The 26,949-nt window shown below is 38.4% G+C and overlaps 1 protein-coding gene across 3 annotated transcripts in view; it reads left to right on the top strand.

The window, feature by feature from the left end:
* The first annotated feature begins 47 nt into the window (after nt 1-47).
* Nucleotides 48-26,949, top strand: part of Vta1 (vesicle trafficking 1) — a 56,591-nt gene continuing 29,689 nt past the window's right edge. Inside the window, exons 1-4 of one of the 3 annotated variants that reach the window (XM_076926915.1) lie at nt 48-217; nt 20,426-20,520; nt 23,490-23,617; nt 24,695-24,770. In XM_076926915.1, the coding sequence (XP_076783030.1) occupies nt 106-217; nt 20,426-20,520; nt 23,490-23,617; nt 24,695-24,770 (411 nt within the window). In that variant the 5' untranslated portion in view covers nt 48-105. The remainder of the gene's footprint in view (nt 218-20,425; nt 20,521-23,489; nt 23,618-24,694; nt 24,771-26,949) is intronic. The other 2 variants (XM_076926916.1, XM_076926917.1) reach the window with 2 other exon arrangements.

Raw genomic sequence — 26,949 nt, 5'->3', positions numbered from 1 at the left:
CAAGCGTCTCAGAAACGGAAGTGTGGGTGGGTTTTACCGCACTCGGAGGCGGAAGCGGAAGTGTTTGTGACCGGCTAGTAGGAAGTGTTGCTTCCGGGAGTGGAGATGGCTGCGCTGGCCCCGCTGCCGCCGCTGCCCGCGCAGTTTAAGAGCATACAGCACCATTTGAGAACGGCGCAGGAGCATGACAAACGGGACCCCGTGGTGGCCTACTACTGTGAGTCCTTCCGAGCCCCGCGCCTCCCTCGGTTCTGGAGGCCCGCCCCGCCCCCTGGCTTTGGACCTGAGCCTTGACCTCTGGCCAGCCCAGGGAAGCCCCAGGCACCCGAGTGTCCCCCTCGCCCTCACCCCGACCCCCGCCTCTACTGCTACGTGCTTCGGAACTGACTGCACCCACTCCTGGGCACCGTGCACACGCCTCCAGGCTTTTTTCTGTGTACACCAAAGCTACCTGTCTTCTGGGAATGATAACTTCCATAGTCGAGCCTTTGAGATGGGGTGAAACGCTCGTCGGTTTCCCAGAGATGGGTAGGAAGGGAGACTAATAGAAAACATAACAAAAACTGTGCATTAATTACACGAGAGCTTTCAGGTCCATTCCAAAACTCGTAAACGGTTCAGTGGACAGTGTCTACTACTGAAAACTTTGATTTTGACTGCTCTTGTTTTTCCATACTCCTCATTACCACCGATAAGAGTTATCAGTCATCCTTTAGCTATCCTGAAAGTTAAGAAGTTTAGCAACAATCCTCCTAGTTTGAAATGTATATACTACTATGCCTCTGAAGGGGAAACAGGTTGAACCTCGTTCAGACTTTTAGAGTTGGTAAAGTGGGTAGGACTAGTAGTTTTATGTAAACTATATTTTGAATATTAGACTCATATCTTTGTTGAAAGAAATGGCTGTGCTACTCTGAGCGGCTAAAGAACTTTCAGAATAGAAAAATGATGTGTCCTCCGTTGTGGACATTGTAAGGACATTGTTAGCAAAAATCTGGACCAAGTCAACCCTTCCCTCCTCGACATGTACCTCATTTCTCAAATGTGCATGTATGTCCCCCCACCACCAATAATTGCCATACGTCACTTGATTTAAGATCTGAATTCTCACCTCTTCTGCAAACCACAAGGTGACTCTACTTCACTATTATAAAAATCGTATGACTGTTGTTTCCACCATGCTTGTTCTTTTGAAAATCCTAGTAACCGTTCATGCAGCAGGTAATTATTGACCCCTTTTACCTATTCCCAAGCATTCCTAAGTACTGTTTAAAAAAAAAATAATGTTCATAGGACTACTGAGAAGAGGGTTTGCACAGTACCTCTGCATTATATAAAGCAAGCCAGGAAGGGGAGTAGAAGTACCACAGTAGTGTAGAGGGGACCTCATTTTCCTGTGTTCAGAAACACATTGCTCTCCTTAGAGTTATGCCAGTTGTGGTGAGACAGCCACTAGGCAAGAATTGCCTCTTTCCATCTACAGACAAATTACTGTCCAGAAAAGGACACACATGCAGAACATTCGACTGATTATATCTGCCTAGACAGAGTAATCAGCTCTTAATAATCCTGCATCACTAAGGTCTGTCAGATGACTCTAGGCCAGAAGGCTGAAGATTTGATGCTCCAACGTTCACTAGTATAGGGGCTTTTCAGGTGTTCAGTGGTCTCTATAAATTGGCTAAGTTTTAGAAGCTATGTTTAGTGCTTCCCATAACTTCAGTTAACTCAGTCATTCTGGATTTCTGACGGGGTTGAAGACCTATAGTCTCATAGCCAATCCTGGCTATTTACTTTGAGAGAAAAGATCTCAGTAGATAGTTTTCAGCTGACATTCACTCTAAAGCAAAAAAATAAAAAAAGAAATAAAAATAAAGCCAGGATCAAAAGTAAGTGTTTTAGTTAGAAGAGATGACAGAGGTTCTGGTTAGTCAACAAAATGATGGACTGGGTATTAGGACTATCTTGTACCTCACTGGTACAATTAGGAATAAGTATGCTCTAATTGTATTTTAGAGAAAAGTTTAACAGGAAGAGTGATATGTAGGAGGAGCTAAGTGGGAAGGAGTATTGAGAGGAAGAGATGGAGTAAGGAGAGAAGATGAAGGAGAAAATGATGAGAGAGAGAAAGAGAGAGGGGGTACATGGAGGCAGATGTTCACAGGTCTCCACCAGTCAAAGATAGTTTTTATATCTAGGTTGAGTATTGGGTTATGCTTCTGATTGAGCATTACCAAACTTATAAATCCTTTGATTAACATTTAAAAAATTGTATAAAAGCAAAAAGAAAGGGGGGGGCATGGGACAGGGGTTTTCTAGGGAGGGGAAATGGGGGAAGGGGATGGCATCTTAAATGTAAATAAAATATTAAATAAAAAAAAGAAAAAAAAAGAAACACATTGCTCAGGTGACAGATGAAGCCAGATCTTTGTGCACAATTGTCTAGAATATACTGTTAGAAGGAATAAAAGTCTGAAGGTCCAGAAGCAAGATTAAAAGAGGAGGAGTTAGGATCCAGAGTATAGAGCCAGAGAGAAACTAGTACAGGACAAAGAAGCTGACTCTGGACTGTGAGCCAGGATCCTTTGTTTCCCTCTAAGCTAATTCTTATTTATGCACTTATTACTGCGCATCTTTGTGACTACCCAGGAACTTTTCCTTCCTGTGTCATTATGTCCATTCCTGCCCTTTGTTCTAAGCTTCTTCCCCTGTTTTCTTTGTTTAAAAACAACAACAACAAAAAACCCTAAAAACAACAACAACAACAACAAAAAAACAACAACAACAAGAGAAGATCTTCTCATGACACTCCCCTAAAATCAAGCCTTACAGCTTCCTGTCATAGGTAAATTTGAAATGGGAGTCCACTCTTGTCCTAGCCCTCTCTGGTGAGGACCTTTTTGCCTGCTGTCATCTGCTTTTTATGGGTGTTTTAATTTCAGTGGAACCCCTTCTCCCTAGAGTCATATACAGGCATTTTTTACAAAGTCGGCTGTCATGCGGTTTCTGATATGAGACCTGCATAATATCCATACAGAGTTTAAGGAATGATAGGAAGAATGTTACTGAAGTTTTTAATTTTTGCTAAGTTGGTGGCTGTGGATGCTGTCTCTTTGAAGTGATATTTGCAATTCTGAGTCTTAATGAGGTTCAGCATCTATTCATATGTTAATTGAGCGTGTGATTTTCTTTTAAACTGCCTTTTGTTGCTTTTGCCTTGCTTCTATTGAAATGTCATTTCCTAATAATGTATACTCATCCTTTGTTGCAGCTATTTTCTCCCAGTTCAGTCTGGTTTTTCTTCAAGAAGTCTTTTTTCCAAAATACTTGATATGAATCCTCAGTTTCTAGGATACATTCTAGTTGGCTAGGCCTTGATTTCTTTTGTGTCCTCACTTGGGATTTTGTTTCTTAAGACTGTAAATGGATCTCTTATCAATTATAGAAACTTAATGTTGTTGATGCTATTTTATCGCTATTGTGAAGTTTCTATTGCATGTGTGTAATCCTTTTCCACTTAACTGTCTTGTCTTAATTCTCTCATATATTTCATTTGTGGTATGTTGTGTAAATCCTTAAAGCCTTCTCTTAACTTCCACATATCTGTTGCTTAACACAGCTATTGAGTTGATATCAACTTTTATTTTTTATTTCTGACTATTGTTTGTGTTCAAATCTGTCTGGCCAATTATGGTAGTTTCTTAGTACTGAGTTCATCTTTAAACCTTTTAATTACATTCTTCCACACGTACCTGCAGGCTCTAAAATCTAAAAGGCTATTAATGTCAACATGATGGCACAAGTAAAAAAAATTCTCACTGAGAAACATTGTCTCATGCTTCAGACTACTGAAATATATAAATTTTCCTCCCATGCTAGAGAGATGGGTGCTGAGAGATTGCTCAGTAGATGAAGTGCTTACTATGCAAACATGAGAACTGAGTTCAGACATCCAGCACCTGCATAAAACATAGCATGATGTATCATAAAAGACTCATGGTAGTGTGAGTCTGGGAAGCTGGACAGAAGTTTTCTGCCATATGACCCGGCCAATGGGGATAAACTCCAGGTTCAATGAGAGACCTTGTCTCAGAAAATAAAATGGAAAGCAACAGCAGAAACCTCCCATCTTTGACCCCTGCCGGCATACATCCCTGCAGAAGGATTCAGACATAAGCACAAAAAGTTATCTGCAGTCTCTGTGTATAAAACACTCATGAAATGAAACTATGTATTCACTTGGATCCTTAGTACAGATACCACTATAATTAAAAATTTCTAAGAGTATTCAAATTCAAAATACGTTATGTTTGTTATATTTATTCCTGAGTAATTATGTGATTTAAAAAAAAATGATTCCTGGACTCCTATTTTGTTTTGTTGTTGTTGTTGTTACCTTAGTAGTCTTACATTTCTAGGTTGCTTGCTCTTTTGTTCTTTAAAATCAGAAGATAATGCTAAAATAATGTATTAGATTATGTTTGTTCCTCTGTAGCAGTACTAAGGTTTTTTGTTTACTTGCTTGAACTATTTAACGTAGTTGTAGAAAAATAGTAAATTCACCATAATTGAAAAATCTGTCCATTCCAAGAATGAATCCCATAAATTTGTCTTGTGTTGTTTGTTTTTTAAACATAGTCTTTGTAACTCTGGTTTCCCTCCAATTCAAGGAGACCCACTTACCCCTCCCTCCTGAATGCTGAGATTACAGGTGTGAGACACCATGCCAGCAAGTTTGTTTTTAATTAGGCATTTTTCTTTTGAGGTCACATTTGATTCATGTGCAGGTGTAAGAAACAATACAGAGAAAGTCTGTTGTTCCCAAAAATGTCCTATGATGGCTTAGCCAGAAAATTGAAATTGGTGCAGTCCACCAATTTTCTTCTTAGATGTCAAGTCTTACACATTTATTTATGTGTATACACACTTAATTCCAAGCAGTTTCATCTGTATAGGTTCCTATACACAGTCAAGACACAACAGCCTAAGAATTTATTATGGAAAGCATGACCTATTAGCAATAGGATGCCCAAACAGGATTTGTCCTTGGAATACACTTGGTTTATTCACACAAAGATTCCTTATAAAAGTCATGATAATATCTAAGTTAAATAGACATCTTCCCAAGTGGTGAACAGTTGTTGGGGCCGAAATGCTGCTGCAGGATCCCAGTGGTGATTCGTCTCCTGCAAGGACTCGAAGAAGCTTACAGCCTCCATCTTCAGTTGTGGCAGGTTGTGAGGGTGGCACTTGATGGAAGTACTGGAGGTCCTTGAAAGCATAGGACAATTGCTAGTGCTAACAAGTAGGCCCAGTGACAATGCTGGAAAGGTCAGTGGTCACCAAGGCCAAGGCCATCTGTGCATAGTCTCAGGTCCTTCTGCCAGTGAGTATCAGCACAGAAGCTAGAGAAGCCGTGTTTTGGGAGCAGTGTGTTCCTAGAGACTATTTGGTAACTTTGTGCTCTCGGAGCTTGGGACTGGTTCACTAGCACATCAACACCACCTTGGAGTTAGGTCATTAAAATGTCAAGGCCTGTCCTGTGCTAGGCTCCTTTCTGAGGTATCTGAACTGCCAGGTAGCTACCCTGCCTAGAGCTTGCTTTTGAGGAATAGCTCTTATCGGAGATGCCTGATTGCAGACTCAGTCATCGTATTATTTCAAGTCACATAAATGGTGTCTAAGTTACACAGAATGGTTTATATGTTCCTTACATCCATCATGGTGCGATTTACCATATCTGCCTTACTCTCCATGTGTGTATGTATAGACATATAATGTTTTATGTGTTTACTACAGCTTAGCAATTTAACTGATGAAGGACATTCAGGTCATTTCCTATTTACATTATGAATAAAGTTAACATGGTCACCAAGAATTTCTCGGAGATATAAAGACTGAAATTACTTCTTTTATCATCTTAGTTCCCATTTACAAACAGTCTGAATGACAGTTGGTGCTGAGAATCTGAACTTGCTTGCACAAACTTCCCTGTGCTTGCATATGAACCTTACCATTGAGCTATCTCCCTAGCCGCAGTTTTTACAGATGTAAATCTCTGTGAATAAGTAAACAAAAATGCAAACTAATGAAAGATGAAGTGCTAATTATTAACACTCTGCTTAATCAGTGTCTCACTTGGTTTTTATGTCAATTTGACAGAGCTAGAGTCATCTAAGAGGAGGGAACTTCAATTGAGAAGATGCCGACATAAGATTCGGCTGTAGGACCTGTTCTTGGTTAGTGATGGATGAGGGAAGGCTCAGCCCACTGTGGGTGCTGCCATCCCTGGGAGGTGGTCTTGAGCTCTTTAAGAAAGCAAAGTAAGCAAACCATGAGAAGCACGCCATTAAGTAGCACTCTGTGGCCTCTGCATCAGTGCCTGCTGCCAGGTTCCTGTCCTGTTTGAGTCCTGTTCTGATGCTTTTGGTGATGAACTATGAAGGAAATAAATCCTTTCTTCCCCAAGTTGCTTTTGGTCATGGTGTTTCATCACAGCAATAGTAACCCCAACTAAAATGATCAGTAATAAGTATAAGGTAAATGAGTGCCCTTTTTTAATATAAAAACTGAACTTGGTGCAGCTAAATGTACTAAAGTCTTCACTGACATAGCTGAGTGAGTTGGCACAAAGTTTTTATGGGTAACACTAAATGCAGGAAGATCTTAACGTTCTCAACTTTCTGAGCATCATAATCTACACCTGTCAAGTGATAAAAGTTAAGAGGATCAAGAGTTCACAGCCAACCTGGGCTATGTGAAAACCTGCCTCATAAAAGAAATAGTGCTAGCGAAATGGCTCCCTGTTAGAGCATTTGCCTAGCATGTGTGGGGCCCAAGTACTGCACAGGCTTTGCTATAAATAAAGGTGTAAATTTTCAAAGCACAAATTGTGTGTGTGTGTTAACTATATCACAAATATATAAATAAGTTATGAAAATGGTGTAAGTGGCATTGCTGGTAGAAATTATTGTCGAAAATGGCAAAGTGCATTTTATAAGAGGACAAGTTATATGAAAATGCAGGACAAAGAATCTCATATACATTTATAAGCAATAGAATGTTTGTATATGTATGGAATTTTTGCTTTTGATTGCTTTGTCTCCTTTCTCTAAGTTGACATATTTCATGTTGTAAAAATAAATAAAGCTATTAAAACCTAAAATCAAAACTATTAAAAGGCATAGGTAGTGAGGAGCTTCAAATATTAATCAAAAAGTATCAAGGGTCTTTTATGTCTATGCTCCCCCCACCCTTTCTTTAAGAAAACCAGAAAATATTTGAGTCCTCACTGACAAAATTGTATTATAACAATTTTGACACCACCAGATTTGAGGATATAGGCCAAATCCAGAAAGATCTCTCAGTACGTTCACTGTAACCAAAAATATGAACTTTCCAGTTTGGCTTTTTAAAGATTCCTCTAGAGGGTGGCATTGTAAAACCATAAACCTTCAGCGACCTTGAGAACAGTTTCTTGAGAGTCCATTTGTCTTTGTGATCACAGAAAAATTAAGTAATTCCTAAGGAAGTTGTAGATACATGCAACTGTTTCAGTCAGATATTATATAACATAAAAGCAGAAAAGTGTAACTTAAATACCAATAATGTTGGGTTTTTTTGCTAATGATGATAAAGTATATGGAAATTAACATTAAAGATTGATAAACTATCATTAATTTGTTCTTAATCACACAGAAAACAATGGATTTTTAAGTTAGATAAGGGAAGAATCTTGTTATCTTTGTGGTTTCCAAACTTAAATAATAAATTGGCACCATAGACTTTTTTGAAAATTTTTATTATTATAGGCCAACTGTATGTGACAGTGAAAGGTTAACAGTTAATATTTTGGATGACCAATCCCTGCTCCATGCATTATAATTGCATTACTTTTATTTGTGCAAGTATAAGGGCACCCATATTTTGCCCTATACTGGAGTCATTTTAGTCATTCGAATACTCTCTTTGTTTAAATAAAGCTCTTCAGAAAAAAGCTGAGATTGCAGGCCTGGAGCCTGTGCAGCCCCTCAGCTTTCATTTCTTTCTTTGCCGTCTCAGAAAATTCAAGCCAGCTGGTACTGCCTGCTTTTCATAATAGTTACGTTTGGCTGCTCAGAGGTGAAAACCTGCATCCTTTTTGAACAGCAGTGGACCGTCTATAGTAGGCTTCACTGGGCATGCTTGCTAAATTCCACTTCATTTGGCTGTTATGATTACTTTTGTTTTTCTATCCTGGGGCTCATTAAGTTTGGGAGGGGTGCGTTTGTTTATTGAGACTCAATTTATTATGGTTTCCTTTTGGAAAGAGGGCTGGACATCATGGAAGAGCAATTCTCTGTTGACAGGATCGCCCAGCACTTTTTAGAAAGTCATTGTAGTGGCTGGAGAGATGGCTCAGTGGTTAAGAGAACTGACTGCTCTTCCAGAGGTCCTGAGTTCAATTCCCAGCAACCACATGGTGGCTCACAACTATCTGCAATGCGATCTGATGCCATCTTTTGGTGTATCTGAAGAGAGTGACAGTGTACTCATATACTTTAAATAAATCTTTAAAAAAAAAAAAAATAGAAAGAAAGTCATTATAAGTGGCAACAATTCCCCCACACTGCATTTACTGGGAAAGTGGCTCAGTTGTGAAGTGCTTACATGCAAGCATGACCACTCAACTTTGATTGCTAGTACCCACATATAAGCCAAGCAAGACAAGTTCACTCCTCTGTAATCCCAGCACTTGCAATGCAGGGACAGGCGAATCTCAGGAACTGATTAGGCAGCCAGTCCATCTAATCAGCAGGCTCTAGGTTCAATTAAGAGACCTTGCCTCAAAACAAAACAGAAGAGCAAACAAAAACTGTGGCAGACATTGAAGGTAAACACCCAACACTGCCTTTTGGTATTCATGTGCCCATAACTTACAGTGTACCCCCATGTTTTTCCTGTTCCCTCTAGAAGCAATAGACAGTACTGTTTTGCCACCTTTGAGAAACATTGTTCAAAAATAATGCTTGGGGTTTTTTGTTGTTGTTTTTGTTTGTTTGTTTGTTTGTTTTTAGTAACTTTTTAATACAAAAAAATAAAGAATCTCACTATCTTTCTACTTAAAATCATTACACATACTATTTGTTTGGAGTGATTAAAATGTAAAATTGTGTGCAAATTCACACCTATCTTCTGTAACTTCATGTGCCAACTGACAACATCCTTAGACTTCAGTTCTTTTGAGCGAAAAATGCTTAACTATGTCTAAAGAAAAGGTTATCCTGTGATGAAATAACCCAGAAACCACACAGCTCTGAAGTGGGACAGTGTCCCAATAGAAGGGAATCCTGAGACATAAGAGCCCAGGAGCCCAGGAGCCACGCAGTTCTAAAAAAAAGCCTCCTCAGGAAGCAGAGATGTTGCAGCTCCATCCTGATCTTTATGATGGTTGAACTTTTTTATATTCCCATTCCTAATGCATGAATGTGACCCCCACACTTACCAGCATTGGTTGTCGTCTTAGTCATTTTGATCAGGATAAGGTGAAGAAACCTCAGTATAATTTTGACTTACATTTCCACAATGACTGACAATAATGAAGTTTTTTTATTTGTGGATTGACTCTTGAGTTGTTTTGAACAACACGCATTTGTTGACTTATTTCTTAGATTTTTTTTAAAGTTCTATATATCCTGAATATTAATTTCCCAGATATTTAGATAGCAAAGATTTTCTTGTGTTCTGCAGATTGTCTCCTCTTTGGTAATTACTTTGCCGTGAAATCTTATATAATTAACACTGATCAATTCTTGGTATTATTCCCTAAGCTGTTTTGAATCCTGTTCTTAAAGTCTTTGCCTGTGCCTCTAATGTGAAGTGTTTCCCCTATGATTTCAAGGCCTTGATTAGGGACTTGCATCCATTTTTAGTTGAGTTTCAGAGCCATAAAGATAGAGATTGACACTTTTACACCTGACTATCCAGTTTCCTAGCACTATTTGTTTAAGAGTCCATCTGTCTCTGACATATGAAGAATCAGATGGCAGGAAGTGTGTACTTTATTAGTTATCATGGGCCGAAAGTAACATCAGCTTCACAATATTTTTGTGGTGAACTACTTTGATGTTACTTAACACTTTTAAATGATTATATAAGTACATGATTTTATTTATTTATTTATTTATTTAAACTCCAGATTTTATTTCCCTCCCGGTCCACCATCTAACTGTTCCACATCCCATACCTCCTCCCTGCCCCCATGTCTCCACAAGGATGTCCCCACTCCCCATCCCCCTACCCCACTAGACCTGTAAACTCTCTGGGGTCTCCAGTCTCTTGAGAGTTAGGTGCATCTTCTCTGACTGAAGCCAAACCCGGCAGTCCACTGCTGTGTATGTGTTGGGCACCTCATATCAGCTCGTGTATGCTGCCTGGTTGGTGGTCCAGTGTCTGAGAGATCTTGGGAGTCCAGGTTAATTGAGACTGCTGCTCCTCCTACAGGGTCACCCTCTTCCTCACCTTCTTCCAGCTTTCCCCTAATTCAACCACAACAGCTTCTGTCCATTGTTTGGGTGCAAATATCTGTATCTGATTCAGCTGCTTGTTGGGTCTTTCGGGAAGCAGTCATGATAGGTCCGTTTTTGTGAGCATTCCATACATAGCCTCAGTAATAGTGTTAGGTCTTGGGACCTCCCCTTGAGCTGAATCCCACTTTGGGCCTGTCACTGGACCTTCCTTTCCTCAGTCTCCTCTTCATTTACATCTCTGCAGTTCTTTCCAACAGTAACAATTATGGGTCAGAGTTTTGACTGTGGGATGGCAACCCTATCTGTCACTGTTGGAGGTGGGCTCTATAGGTTCCCTCTCCCCAATGTAGGGCATTTCATCTAAGGTTCCTCTCTTTGAGTCCTGAGAGTCTCTCATGGGTCTCTGGTACATTCTGGTCCCCCCCCCCCAACCTCCTACCTCCCGAGGTTGTATGTTTCCATTCTTTCTGCTGGTCCTCAAAGATTTCAGTTCTTTCCCCCCACCCAATACCAGATCATGTTTTCATACTGTTTCTCTCCCATATCCTTCCCTTCCCCCTTGTGGTTGCTTTCTTCTCCCTTCCAAGTGGGACTGAGGGAATCCTCACTTGGGCCTTCAGCTTGTTGACTTTTTTGAGTTCTGTGGGCTGTATCTTGAATGTTTGGCACTTTTTTGTTTTGGCTAATATCCACTGCAAAACTCAGGCTGTCCTCATTCTTAATAGCTGAGTAGTATTCCATTGTGTAAATGAACCACATTTTCTGTATCCATTCTTTTGTTGTGGGACATCTGGGTTGTTTCCAGCTTCTGGATATCACAAACAAGGCCACTATGAACATAGTGGAACATGTACCCCTGTGGCATGGTGGGGCATCTTTTGAGTATATTCCCAAGAGTTGTATTGCTGGGTTTTTAGGTAGATCATCTATTTCCAGTTTTCTGAGGAACCTCTGGATTGATTTCCAGAGTAGTTGTACCAGTTTGAAATCCCACCAGCAATGGAGGAGTGTTCCTCTTTCTCGACAATATGTGCTGTCCCCTGAGGTTTTGATCTTACTTATTCTAATTGGTGTAAGGTGGAATCTCAGGGTCAAAAGCTTTACTACAGAGCAGTAGTGATTAAAAACTGCATGATATTGGTACAGAGACAGACAGGTTGATCAGTGGAGTAGAATTGAAGACCCAGAAATAAAACCACACACTTACAAGCACTTGATCTTTGACAAAGAAGGCAAACGTACAATGGAAAAAAAGAAAGCGTCTTCCACAAGTGGTGCTGGCTTAACTGGCTGCTGATATGTAGAAAAATGAAAATAGACCCGTATTTGTCACCTTGCACAAAGCTCAGGTCCAAGTGGATCAAGGACCTCAACATAAAACCAGATACACTGAATCTAATAGAAGAGAAAGTGGGAAAGAGCCTTGAACTCATTGGCACAGGGGGAAACTTCCTAAACAGAACTCCAATGGCTCATGCTCTGAGATCAAAAATTGATAAATAGGACCTCATGAAACTGGAAAGCTTCTCTAAGGCAAAAGAGATAGCCAATAAAACAAATCAGCAACCTATAAACTGGGGAAAAAGTCTTCATTAACCCCACATATGATAGAGAGCTAATTTCCAAAATATATAAAGAACTCAAGAAGCTAACCACCAAAAAAACCAAACAACCTGATCAAAAAATGGGGTATAGAACTAAGTACATGATTCTTAAATACTCACTTAATGTTAGTTATCTTTAAGTTACTATTATTCCAGATCACTGGAGTCTTGAAGAACATATATTCTGGAGTGTTATATAATGGCCTCTGGTCAAGCCAACTAATAAACTGCGGTGGCTCTGCCCAGCTCAGCCACCATGTTCCGTGGCCAGAGGCCACATGTGCCCCACAGCTAGAAACAGCCAGCCAGAAACACCAGCCCTACCACCCACAAGACGCCAGCATGGGAGTTGGCTCTGCCAATCATCCACACTGTCTCTGCAAAGCTGGTCATTGCCCAGACCATCCCGCCAACCACGTGGGCTCGGTACAAATGAGACTCTAATGCTTAGATTATCCAAAGGCTTATATATTTGGTAATGATCAATAACAAGATGCCCACTGAGTCAGAGGTGTAACCCAATACCCAACCTAGATACACCAACTGCCTTTGGCTGCGAAAGACACTTGAACATCTGCCCCTCTCTCATCCTTCTCTCCTAGCTCCTCCTCTTTCTTCCTCTCCTTACTCCTCCTCTTTCTTCCTCTCCTTACTCCTCCCACCTTAGCTCCTCCTACAATATCCTTCGCCATTTTAATTGGAGTAAATCATTTGTTTTACAAATTACTAATGTGCTTGAATTCAAATACTCTTGCAGAAACTAGAAAACACAAATATAACACTGATCGCAAGAGTGTTGTATTTGTGTTTTCTGGGTTTTGTTTTTCTTCCTCTTTGACAGATAATTGGGGTACTCTTTGGTGTGATGGGGGGGCAAGGGTATGTGTGTATAAATGAGTATTTTTATCTGCCTGTTTGTCTGTGTAGTATATGCATGCAGTGCCTGCAAAGGCCAGAAGAAGGCATCGAATCACTTAGAACTGAAAATACAGTTTTGTGCTCCTCCATGTAGGTGCTGAAAATAGAGCCCAGATCTTCTGCAAGAACAACTAGAGTGCTCCTAACTACTAAGACAGCTCTTCAGTTCTCTCAAGCATTTGTTTTTAAGAATCCTGTCATTCTTCAAATAATATTTATATTATAATTAATAAGTATTTCTTATTTGTTAATAACCATTATAAAATTTGTATTAAGGTATTACAGTCTGCCATCATACACTATATAACTTTACACATAAAGTATTTACTGATTTTTTTCTACCTTTTGCCTATAATTGGTATTGTGTTCATACATATGTTATGTACCCTGTATTTTTATTTTACTTTTTTATATTTTTTACATTTTTTAAACCATTCTGTTTTATAAAGTGAGAAGGTATTTTTTCCTGTGTTTGATCACATAAGTACCATTTTTACCAGTCCCCTTCCTTTTTGAATGATGGCATTCCATTTCTCTCCCAGAACTCTGTCATTTCCTACTTCATTTGATGCTGAGATTATTTCAGCCTCTACTGCAGGAAGTAAGCTTTCACCTCAGCCTTTCTTTTTGACAGATGCACTTGCAGTGTACTGGACTTGACAGTTTGTTTTTCCCTTCACTTCCTTTTGGACACCTTTCTGGCTGGATCCCTTCATTTGAAATCTAGTCACATGTAAGCTAGACACTTGACACTTCCCTGAACCAACAGAGGCTGGTTTTTAGGTCTTTATTCTTTTCTTAAGATTGGTTCTCCCAGTTTTATTTTGGGTGGTTTCTGATGCTATTTCTAAGGCTTACTAACAAACTCACTTTCTCTCTCTCTCTCTCTCTCTCTCTCTCTCCCTCCCTCCCTCCCTCCCTCCCTCCCTCCCTCCCTCCCTCCTTCCCTCCCTCTCCCTCTCTTTTGCTATTGTGTTTATACTGTACTGTTAATCCTATCAAGTAAATTTTTCACTTTGGACAATTTTTTTTCTAGGTATTACATTTGAGTCCCTTTATGTGTATTTCTGTTTCTTCTCTTTACTAGCTTTCCTTTAAATGCTTTAATATTAGTTTCCTAGTATTTGATTATCATCTGATATTTCCTTCATTTATGTTGGCCTATTGCTTTGTCATATTCTCACACCTGTATGGTTAGTAATTCTTGCTTTGACATACAACACTTTGAAGAGATTTAATCTGGCCAATATTCAAGGTATTTGTGGTTCCTTGGCCTTCTGTGTTTTGTTCTTTTGTTTGTTTCCCAGTGTTGTCACTATTGATGTTTCTAGCTCTGTAGGGAACATGAGTACAGTAGCCTTTGAAGAGGATGGATAAAAGACAGGTTAAGGACAGGTTTGCCCCACTACTAAAGTATGGTTTCGGAGTCTCCTGAATATCCTGGGTAAATATCCAGGACTCTCCACAGTCTAGTTGGAATATAAATGTATTGTAGCACTGTGTGTATGCTTAGGAAGAGGTAGACATGTAGCTTTTGTGCATTCTTTGGCCCTGTGGAGTTTTCCCGTGCTCAGACCTGTAGTAGTGTTTGGCCAACTTCAACTGTGTTTAACTGTGCAGATCAATGGACTTCTTTTTGTATAGGTTCCTCCAGGTCATTACTCTGGCCTTTAACTGAACTCTTTCTTTATTGTTGTCGTTCTTGTTTTTAATTTAATTAATTATTTATTTTACTTATTCACTTTATATAGTGCTTGCTGCCCCCCTCCTGGTCACCCCCTCCCACAGTCCTCCTCCCATCCCCCACTCCTTTCTCGAGACAGGTAGAGGAAAGCAATTGAGAGGGAATTGATGGTGAGGGGAATGGGGGGAAATGGGGGTTTCAGGTTCAGGTGTGGGGAGGGACAGGAGGGATGGCCAGATGGCCATGAGAATGAATGGAGATCTGCAACTGACAGGGTTGGGGAGGTAGAGTGCATCTCCAGGAAGAAACAGAGTCCTGGGATAAGGGAGGCTCCTAAGAGTGAACTCTGTTTTCCCAGTTCAACCAGAAGACATACTGTCCTTGCTTGGAACTGTGGTCGTTTCTCTGAGTTTAGAATGTGCCTCATGCACAATTCTGGGCTGATCTTGGGTGTTCCGTGCTTGTGTCTTTTCTCTAGATACCATGGATTGTTGTTTCTGCTGTTAGGAAATGTATTTTAGGTATTTTGTTCGTATATCTTTCTAAGGCCTAGGTTGGCCTTGAAATCACTCAGTTTTACAGGCCCACTTTGAACCTAGCAGTTCTCTTGCCTCAGCCATAAAAGTGTCTTAGAGTACAGACCTGCTCCACCCAGTGTGGCATATGGTGTCATCTGAGTAATCAGTTGTCATGTCCTGCCTGCTGTGCATCAGCACAACGCTGCTATCCGTAATCTAAGGTGTGAGCATGCTTTTGTACATATTTAAAACCTAGATATATTAATTGATACGTCGAAAGTAGTTGTGTCATGACAGGAGCTGCAAAATCCTTGTTTGATGAGGGGTGAATGTATACTCTATAGTAGATATTCATTTTTTCTGCCTTTCTTCTCATTGTTTTGATTTGATTTGTGGTCAAACTGTGTATATTGGCAGGGGAAGAGATTGTTACTGCAGTTTTACTTTGGGAAGTAGTAAAATTATACCTGCTATAAAAATAGTACATATAATTCAGTGTTTGACTCAGTCGTTGCTGCACAAATGATAATACTGAGCATATAGCAGGTACATACTGAAAATAGTATAGTATTTTTAATTATTTTTCAATAAATAAAAAATAAATTTTGTTTTTTAATGTCAATATATATCCTAGTATTTCAAAGCCATATTCTTTTAACATAATAAAACCTTATTCTTCACTCTTGTGTGTGTGTGTGTGTATACATACATACATATATATTAAAATTTTATACTTATGTTAGGTATTTTTACATTTCTCTTGGATAAGCAAGATCTGTTAGAATATTTCTGTTCAGCGTCTGTGGAACCTTGAATAATGCATACTTTCATGATTAGTGGATATTTATCTCCTGACTGCCTCACATTAAATTAAAGTTGGAATGGAAAGTACTCAATCCTTTTGTAAACATACCTCATTACTCATCATCAAATAATATTTATTTATAAAAACAAACTATTAGTCCTACCACGTTAAGGATGCTACATATTGAGGGAGTCCCAGGCTGGCCTGACATACATAGCAAGACTCTTATCTAAAAAAGCTAAAAGAAAAATGCATTGTAATATTAAATATGGTTACAGAGATAGATGAAGGAAGACAGAATATAGTTTAAAAGTGGAAAGATGCTCAAGAACTGGAAGCGTGGAGTGGTGCAAATAGTTAAATGTTAGAAGACAGAGTATTGCATTCATAGAGCTGTGTTTGACAGACTTCCTTCCCCTGTGTATATCAGCAGGAGATGGTAATTGAGTTGTGGAATGAGTGTGCAGGCAGAACATGTAGCAGTTTAGAGGTCAGTAAGCATGCCACTTTACATTTAAATTAGATTGGCTTGCTTATTACAGAACATTCAAACTAATAACCAAATTAAATAAGGATCTACTCCCCATTTAAAAGAAAGAGTTGTTAGCAGTATACATTGTCAGTGAATCTCTGTGAAGTTGCTAGGCCCCAAGCTAAGTGTAGTTTCAGAGCTAGCAACTAGCACGTTGCAAAAGTTGCATATAGTCTGATATGAACATTAGAGTTGAGTTACAAAGTGGTAATGTTCTAGATGGCAAGGAACAAGTGAGAAAGTTAGATCTTGCCCTGCCATTTATGGCTGGAAGGAGACTTTATGAAAGTATACTCCAGCAGTTTCCAGTTCTGCAAAGTTAGGTTTGGCTCTTATACAATGCCATACTTTTGTTTTGAGCATTGCAAAATTTAATGCTCATTTCAAAGTGTATACATGTCTGCAAAAAGCTTGGAAGCAGGCATAGGAGAAGGCACCCAGAAGTCTCTGCTACAGTAGGATCCATGTAACCAGGAAAGTATCAGGAGTATGCTGGATGGACAAGGAAAGACCCTGAGATCCACAAGTCATTGCAGACATGATAATATTGGGTGGGAGAGGTCACAAGCAGCCTGAGAGAGTTGGGAAGACACTGGGGAGAGATTAAAATTAGATAACAGCAGAATTTGTAAATCCCAGATAGGCAATCTTTGGGGGGGGGGGGGAGGGATTTAAAGAATAATGGTTACCTGAGGACTACAGTCCTGATGCCCTGAAGTGATAGCAGGTTTCAGTTAGGACAAAGCATGGGGACCGAGGAAACACTCGGTAGATGCTAAGTCTGAAGCAGTATGTGAAGAGGAGGCTTGTCAAATTTTTCATCTACCCTGAAGGACTAAAAATATGTATTGAACCCCAATCTTCATTAATATTGTCTATAATTTATTGACTACATATTGTTGTATTTACTTTAAATGAATATATGAAAGTAATTATTTTAGAAAACCGAGATTAAAATGTCATTAGATCTTTCCACAGTTCATCTCAGCTGTCTTGCTGACCCAGGCTTGCGTGCATACCGAGGCTTCCACTTTAGTGTAGCTGAGGATGCTGACTGTTGGGAGAGATGTAAGCAGTCTGGCCTGGGCACTGGCATTGAACTTATTCCTTCCTTGTGGAAGCCTTACTCTTAAAAATAAGCATAAAGACACTTAATGTCTTTTAAGTAACTTTAAAAATACTGTAAAACATGGATTAATTTTAGGAGACAAAACGGCTAATGCATTTACGGACATCATCATGTAATGTTTACAAAGGCATTCATCCAAGATTTCAACAAACTCAAACAGGCAGAAAGTATACAAAGTAAAATATATTAAAGATTCACAGATCACTAAAAAAGAAAAGATAATGTATTAAATGACTTTCCACTATGAGTCACTTAAAGGTAGAATATAAGATAGAGTTAAATTTGGAAAATTAAACCATAAGAAAACCAGTAAAGTCATCTACCTCAATTGTAAATGTGCAGATAAAAGAAGTTCCTAAACTTAGGTTCATTTGGAGAAGTGTCATAAACGTAAGTGATTTTTTTTTTAAAGAGTGCCCAAAGTATTTATAGCTAACATATTTCTATCTGAAGAGCTTCTGTAATAGACTTGTAAGAAGAAATCTCACCAAACCCTATAAGAGGACATGGGCAGCTCATCAAAAAAAAGTGGTCAGAATTCAAGTTTAAGTACAAAAGAACTAACTAAAATAGACCCAAGTTTGACCAACTAAAAAGAAATAAAAGTGGTTTAACAAGGAGATAGTATTCAACCATACTCTAAAGAGGTCAGAGTGGCTGAAGACTAACTAAGGTAGTCTTCCCAGATAACGCCCTGGACAAGTTACTAAAAAATAGGACTAATTTGGGGGTTTGGGAGACAAGAGTGTATTGTGTCTTTGGGTGAGAACATTTCTGGCTATCTAATCTCAAGTAAGGATGATGGTATTATGTTCACCTAACATGATAACCCAGTTTTAATCTCTACCTCTTCCTCCCCACCTCCCAAAGAAGGCCAAAAACAATAGTTCTTCAAACTATTTATTACAAAGAAAACATGTTTGGTAGAGATTTTAATATTGGAAGAAGTCCTGATTCATAAAGTAGAATACCAAGATATCTAGGAAATATGTAATGTCAGTTTAGTCATCAGGAAATGCAACAAGAAACAATCCCTAGATTGACAGGATTTTGTTCAGTATCAGCTTGTGTGAGTTTAAGAAATACGGGTACTTGCATATATCATAGAAATAACTAGATAGTGGTACTTTGTTTTAAAGCACACCTTCAAGTATCTGTCAGTGCAAATGGCACTAGGGAATGTTACCTCTCTCTCTCTGTCTCTCTCTCTATCTCTCTCTGTCTCTCTCTCTCTCTCTCTCTCTCTTTTCTCTAACCCAAGGAACTTGTAAATATGTGCATGGGAAGTACTGTAACACAAAATTAATTATAACAGTCGACTTTTAGAATTGCCCCAGTATGTATTTGCTAGAAGCCATGTGTGCTGTGAAACAGTGGCCCTGCTGTCTCTGGGACATGCTGAGTGTGTAGGAGGAGGAAATACAGACTTTATGTGTATGTTGATCCTGTAAAGTCACCAAATAAACATTTCTAGTTCTCCACACTGGAAACTGTTGAAACTGGGATGTTTGTTAGAGAGGGCTTCAGTTTTAGCCTTATCTCAAATGCTTTTATTAGTTTTTAAAGGGGTTTATTTATTTAAAGGGAAAAAGTACATTGAAATGACTGAACCAGCTCTCCCTATAAACTTCAGCTCAAGCCTCTGTTGGCACCACCCTAGCTCAAGTTGTCTGTCAGCTCCACTAATTTGGCAAGCACACTTTATGTGGGATTGTATTTTATTTTATTTTGTTTTGTCTTGTCATGTCTTGTCTTTTAATGCTTTGACTCACCAGTTAAATTACATATCCTTTTGACACTGTAGGGCCTACTAAGTTTTTTATTTGTTTTTAACATGATGGAAAAAGAAGGCCTTACTTGTAAAGATGTGTTAACATGATGCCTGTCTTGCATTTTTAGGTAGGATTTTGTGGTTTTTATAAATAAAATCCTTAAGAAATCTAACCTTTATTTTAAATTTATACAAATTCTGAATTTTTTACTAGGCAAAATATATTTTAAACATTCAGTCACTTAAATATTTATTAAAGTTCAACTGCTTCCTATCTCATACGCTGGTGCTTTAAAAAAAAATCCAGGAAGCTGAACCAAAGGTAAAGCCTAGACCCAAGAAAGCAGTGTTGTTGGTGTGTTTCAACAGGCAAACGAGACAAGACCCGTGTTCCCAGTCTTGCTGTGTGTTCTGGAAAGGACATGTAGGAGAGGACATGCACAGCTGCTAAGTTATGAAGACCAAGTTCACAAACCATTTGCTGGGAACAAGAGTGGTGTTCCCTTAGCTTGTACGCTTAGCAGAATTTCTAGGTGTTTTTTCTACTCAGGATATGATGCAAAGGCTCTTGAGCCCCAGGGGCAAAGAAAAACAAGCCCTGCAGTAAGCACAACTCCTGTGTCCAGTCAGTACTGCTTACCTCAAGAGCAGCAACTGTCAAAGCCTAGATACAAGGATGATGAGCTAGAGGTAATGGAAAAAGGAAAATACCAAATTATCAAGCAGCTAAAATTTCTCAGAAAGCTGTGGACTCATGATTTAGACATTTTGCCAAAAATCGAAGCTGTTCCCCAGCTCCAGGTCTGTGTGTCATCTGCGTATATCCTAACCAATGGAAGTTATCCTCACGAATGGGTGTCGTCAATTTCTTAACCATGAACCTAGTTAAATAACTGATGGATGATTTTTTTAAAGTATAGAAATTTAAAACCAACATATTTTTCTTTTCTGCATAGGTCGTTTATATGCTATGCAAACTGGAATGAAGATCGATAGTAAAACTCCTGAATGTCGTAAATTTTTATCAAAGCTAATGGATCAGTTAGAAGCTGTAAGTTACACACTAATAACTTACTATCTGGATGTTTTATGTGGCATTTCATTTTGTATGTTCGTGCATGTATTTTCTGTTCTTCCCCTAGAAACTCTTAGCTGTGTCACATTATACCTGGAGAAAAATGAGGAATCTTAAAAACCCACACCATATCCAGGAGAGTTTCAGGTATAAAGTAGGCCCAATCATTGTTGCATCCACATTATTATAGAGGGCTTTCTGCTCATCCTTTCCTAAGTAGTAAGGCCTTTCTTGCCTCCCTTTACATAATCATGTGGATTGTTGATTGAACAATTCTAATAGCTCTTACTGTAATAAAATGGGCTATTTAGTGAAAGGAATCGTGAAGAAAGAAGTACCAATTACATATTCTCTTTCCCTTCCTCTTACTGGCAAGGCCACATACCCTCCTATACTTGTTGGATGGTTTTGGTGGCAGCTAACAAGGTTTAACTTTACAGGTCACTGTGCAGGTCGTTTGAGGGAAAGTGGAGTTGTTTGCTTAGATGCCATTGAATAAAGACTGCAAAGCCAACCATTAACAGTCTTAGTAACCCTTTGCCCTGCTACTCGGGTGTTATGGTTACTTTGTACTGGCACTTGATATAACTTAATTCACTTAAAAGAGGGAAATTTAGTTGAATTGCTTTGATCAAATTTGCCTATGGGTATGTCTATGAAGAACTGTCATGATTAATAATTGGTCCAGGAGTCTCAGCCCACTGTGGGTGATACCATCCTTAGACAGATGGGTGTGTAAGAAAACTTACCTAAGAGAATCAGAGAGCAAGCCAGTTAAAAACATTCTTTCATAGTTTCTGCTCTAGAATTTTGCCTTCAATTCCTGCCCTGACTTCCCTTAAACATGGATTGTGACCGAGAAATGCAAGCCAAATAAACCGTTCCTTCCTCAAGTTGCTTTTGGTCATTGTTCTTATCACAGCAACAGAAAAGCAAACCAGACCACCTGATTTATCTCTTAAGAAAGGCAAAACAGTGAGGCAGCCATGCACACACTCCGAGTCCTCTGACAGCTGTGGGCACACTGTCTACTTAGGGATATGTTAAGTGGATCACCTGCATTATTTTGCTTAAGGAAATAACAATCATGCATACTAAAATTAAATAATTGATGTTAGTCCAGAACGTGTTAAGGTTTTGGTTGCTTTTCGTTATTATTCCAAAGTTACTATTCATATGAAAGGGCCAGTCCAAGGTAAAAACTTAGAGCCTAGTGATAATTGGCAAGCATAGCTATAGTGCCCCCTGTGGCTAACGGGCTGTCACTATCTCCTGGTTCCTAGTGTTGCTTCCCTGGTTGTAAGGTGAATTAGAGTGCTACAGCAAGGATGCGGCTGGGGAAGCTGGGAAATGACTTTCACACGTAGAAGTGAATTTGTACACACATCTATACAGAACATGTCTCTTTCGCACTACTAATAACAACTAAGATAGAAATTCAGGATAGGGGTTGGGGCTTTAGCTCAGTGGTAGAGCACTTGCCTAGCAAGCGCAAGGCTCTGGGTTCGGTCCTCAACTCTGGGAAAAAAAAAATTCAGGATAAGCAGATCTCAGTTTTTTGTAGTTCATATAGTCACATTTATATAGAGACTCACCAGGAGTTTAAATGATGTCAGGTAAGTTTATTCATATGAATGCTTATATCTATGATGCATTGTTTGCATTATACCGTAAAGTCATCAAATATGTCGTGGTTTTATCAGAATTTTCTTGCTTGATGAGAATAAGATGAAGTGGCATATTCTCACTAATTTTTTAGAATGAAATCTGGTTTTGCAAATCTTTTTTTAGCTTGAACATAGTAAATTGTATTATGTGTGCATTTGGGTGGTTTTTTGTTTTGGGGTTTTTTTTGTTTTTTTGGGTTTTTTTTGTTTTTTTTTTTTTTTGCTGTTTTTCAGAATCAGATTAGTCAAAATTACCTTAAATTCCAACATTACATATATCACTTCTGATCTTTAAATTATTATATTTTAATTTTTAGAGTTTTACATTAGCTTGCTTAGTAGCCAATCTTGATATCACATGTGTCTGTGTGTGTGCTTGCGCACATGAGTGTGGTTGTATGCATGTATATGTTCCACATGTGTATAGTGCCTGCAGAGGCCAGACAAGAGCATCAGGTCCCTTGGAACTTGAGTGACAGATTATTGTAAGCCACCCTGTGGGTGCTAGGAACCGAACCCATGTCCTCTGCAAGAACAACAAATGTTCTTAACCCCTCAGCTCTCTCTCCAATCAGACTCTAATAGAAGCAGTTGTAATAATATGGTTGCCTGAATCTGATATTCCTGAAAATAATTTATTTTAATATAATGGTCCTAGACAAGAAAAACAGAAGCTCCTTTGATTGTAAATATTTCAAATTGCTGTATATGCAGTGGAGGGATATGCAAACTAAAATTCTTCATAGCTGAAGTTCTGCTGACTTGGACTGTACCTGGTTTAGTGTGGTACTGAGTTTGTCACTGTATACTTTTAGTTTGGTGTGAGCTCACATTTAAACTTGTTCTCAAGGCACTATTTTAGGGCACAGTGATACTTCTAGTCTTTTTATATTTGATACAAACTGAAATGGGTCAAAGTTAAATTTTAAATTATGTGCTTGAGAAGTTTCTAGTTCCATTTTAGGGTAGTTGTTAGAGACTAGGTAATACTTAAGCAGGTTTTGATTCTTCACCAGGATACGTGGCAATGTTGTCTTTTATTTTTGGTTATTTTCATCTTTAGACCTCAATTGTAACTCTACATTTTCAGCTCTGTGAGGGAATCAGGCTTTTGTTTGAATACAGAAGGCTGGTTTAGACCTATTTTTATAAAATTTGCTGTTACAGCTTTTATTGAAATGAATGTAATTTACTTCAAGTATTTATTAGAATTACTTGTGCATAAGTAGAGCCTTCTGAGAATTCACATCATAAGCTATGTGTCTGATTTTATTTTAGCTTAAGAAACAGTTGGGAGATAATGAAGCTGTTACTCAAGAAATAGTTGGTTGTGCCCATTTGGAAAATTATGCCTTGAAAATGTTCTTGTACGCAGACAATGAAGATCGGGCTGGACGGTTTCACAAGTAAGTGAGCACAGGCAAATACAAAGGCTTTTGCAAGCTTGTCTACCTTCTGACCAGAATCAGACAGCTTCCAGCTGAATACTTTCTGACCACCCGAGTAATGGTTTATATTTTGTGGAATTGTAAATCCACAATGATTTTTAGGTTACAGATGTGGGCCATTCTATTTAAAGAAAATAATTTTTGGACCTAGCTATGTCAAACTTATTTCTCAGTAAATTTATTCCAATTAACCATTCTTTACATTTAGTAAAAATAGTCAAAACAAATTTTTCCTGATGGCAGTAAAATTTAAAAACATACCAGCCTAGCTGGATGTGGTGGCACATAGCTATTTTGAGATAGGAGGATCATCAACCGTTAGAGGCCAACAGGCTGCAAGGCAAGGCACCGCTTCAACAAGTGAACACAAAAACAAGAAAGACTACTATATCAGCCAAGTTAGCTGACTGATTAGTCATTATCATAGTATTTAAAACCGTAGAAATACATTGCGGTTTGATAGAGATTCAGGCCATGCTTGACATTCCTAAAAGGAAAAAAAAAAAAAAAAAAACTTCCACCATAAAACCTTGCAGCATTTACTTCGAGTGTGTGTGAACGGCTTCTGACAGTACTAGGGATTGACTGCGTGTGTGAGCGGCTTCTGACAGTACTAGGGATTGACTGTGTGTGTGTGAGCGGCTTCTGATAGTACTAGGGATTGACTGTGTGTGTGAGCGGCTTCTGACAGTACTAGGGATTGACTGCGTGTGTGAGCGGCTTCTGACAGTACTAGGGATTGACTGCGTGTGTGAGCGGCTTCTGATAGTACTAGGGATTGACTCCGTGTGTGAGCGGCTTCTGATAGTACTAGCGATTGACTGCGTGTGTGAGCGGCTTCTGACAGTACTAGGGATTGACTGTGTGTGTGAGCGACTTCTGATAGTACTAGCAATTGACTCTCATCTATGTTCTTGGAACAGATTTAATTTCAAACATTAATTTCAGTGTTTTTAAAAGTTATTTTTTGTACATGACTACATTTCATTGTTTGTTTGTTTTTTAATTTAAATTAGAATACCCTTTCTCTTCCAGAAACATGATCAAGTCCTTCTACACTGCCAGCCTTTTAATAGATGTCATCACAGTGTTTGGTGAACTCACAGATGAAGTGAGTATTAGCTGACAGCAAGTAATGTCACTTGTTATCAGTTTTCTGATTGCATTATTTATTCAGAAAAGCATGTCTGTCAGAACAGTAATGGAAACAAAAAAAGTAATTATTTTTTCTAAATACATTTTGAAAATCAAATGAATTTGATTTTCCACACTTTCCACACAGGATAACAATACTTTGACAAATACTTGATTTTTCACTTAAAAAATGGAGAGAGACAGACAAACCAGAAAATAATATAATTAAATATTCAAGTGCTTAAAGAAAAAAATGGAGGAAAAAAGCAGAAATTAAAAAATTATTCACCAGAATTCTGTTGATAGCACTTGATATTCACTTGAGAAAAATGAAGATATGGGCAGGAGAGGCAGCTTGGCAATTAGGTGTACTGGCTGCTCTCTAATGTGAAAATATAGAAAAGGGCATGTCCGATAGCTAATACTAAGTGACCAAAAGCCAAGTAACGTTAATAAACAGAGCTTTAAAGAACAGATCAGTGATGGCAGCACAAGACATCCCTTAGTGCTCAAGCGTCACTTCATAAAGAAAATGTACAGTTACAAATGTCTGTGCACTTGATAATAGGATTTTCAAATTACATGAAATCCGTAAAAATGTGTCATTTTTGTTGGAGATTTTTAAAACCTCAGTCACTGATTAAAAAAACAAACAGTTTCTTTAATAATCAGTAAAATGAACCAAACAAATAAACACTGGCCCTGGAATGTTTAGAATGAAGAAAAACTAGACCTTTCAGACTTTGCTTGGTGGAAATATTAGATGTTACAGCTGCTTAGTGGAAAGAATTGGCAGGTTTTATAAAATTAAACATACTCCTATCTTTTTTACCCTGCAGTTCCTTTTCTGGTACTTTTCCAAGAGAAATAAAAACATATGTCTAGAAAAAGACCTTGCTTTTTGGAAACTTATTCATAATAGCTAAAATCTTGACCCAATGTAGATATCTACATCTGAATAAATATTAAACAAATTTGTGATATTACTCAATATACTACAGAATTGACAACTTACTTACATAGCCTAGAATCTGGATAGATCTTGTAGAAATGCTGATCAAGAAGAATCAAGTGGTATACTGTCCATGGTTGCTTGTATATAATGTATAGCTACAGACAAGCTCATTCTAATAAAAAATGAAAAATACTTTCAAGGCATTTTTAGGGAGGCAAGGGAAATGGATCTGGAAAGGGCTATAAAATGTTTTGCGTAGTTGGAAATTATGTATATTGAGAAGCGTATGATTTACACTGACATCTCTTTATCGAGGCTATAATTTATAAACTTAACATTTGTACATCTCAAATTATGTATCAATCTTATTGCAAAACTTTTATTATTGAACTATTTCTAGGCTTATTTGTGGTGGTTGTTATAAAGCAGCTTACTCTGTGTTTGAGCAAATGGGTAAATACAGAGGGAAACAGGTTTGTCACTGGGAAAAATTAAGCACAAGAAGAGAGAGGCAGGTGTATTGTATTGCACAATTAAAGGACTTTAATTCATGCTTCTGAATACATTAGTTTCTATTATACACATTCATGCACATGTATACATACTATGATTTATGTAAATAGCAGGTTTTCTTGAATACATATTTACAGTGTGTATGTAAAATGTGCAAAACCATACACAACTTAGTTCCTATTTCTCTATTTCAAGACAGTCTAATAACAATGAAAACCAGAACACCCTGAGTACCTGATTTAATTTTGAATACTAGTCTTTTCTAACATGAACCAGTGCTCTGATACAAATGACTATATAATAATTCTGGTCAAGAAAATACTGCATTAGGTTGGACCTTCTTGTGCTAACAAATTATTAAGTGTTGCCATAATTGAGAGACCTGGCAGCCTCCTTAGCAGGGCCCCGTTGTCTGTATAAAGAACAAGGTCAACTGAGTCTGACACACATTTATGATTCTGTACTTCAAAAGTTAAGATAGGAAGATTGTAAGCTGGAGGCCACCTTAAGCTGTGTTGAAACCCTGTTTCTGGATGGATGGATGGATGGATGGATGGATGGATGGATGGATGGATGGATGGATTGGATGGGTGGGTGGATAGATGGGGTAGAAAGAGACAAAAAACTTGAACCTCAGTGCAAGTCTGATAACAATGGACACTAACCTATTTTTGCAAATCAACTGGTG

This window comes from Arvicanthis niloticus, chromosome 28 (assembly GCF_011762505.2).
Source record: "Arvicanthis niloticus isolate mArvNil1 chromosome 28, mArvNil1.pat.X, whole genome shotgun sequence".
NCBI classification, from domain to species: domain Eukaryota; kingdom Metazoa; phylum Chordata; class Mammalia; order Rodentia; family Muridae; genus Arvicanthis; species Arvicanthis niloticus.
Note: the sequence above shows the minus strand (reverse complement) of the source record. Positions and strands in the feature narration are given on the sequence as shown.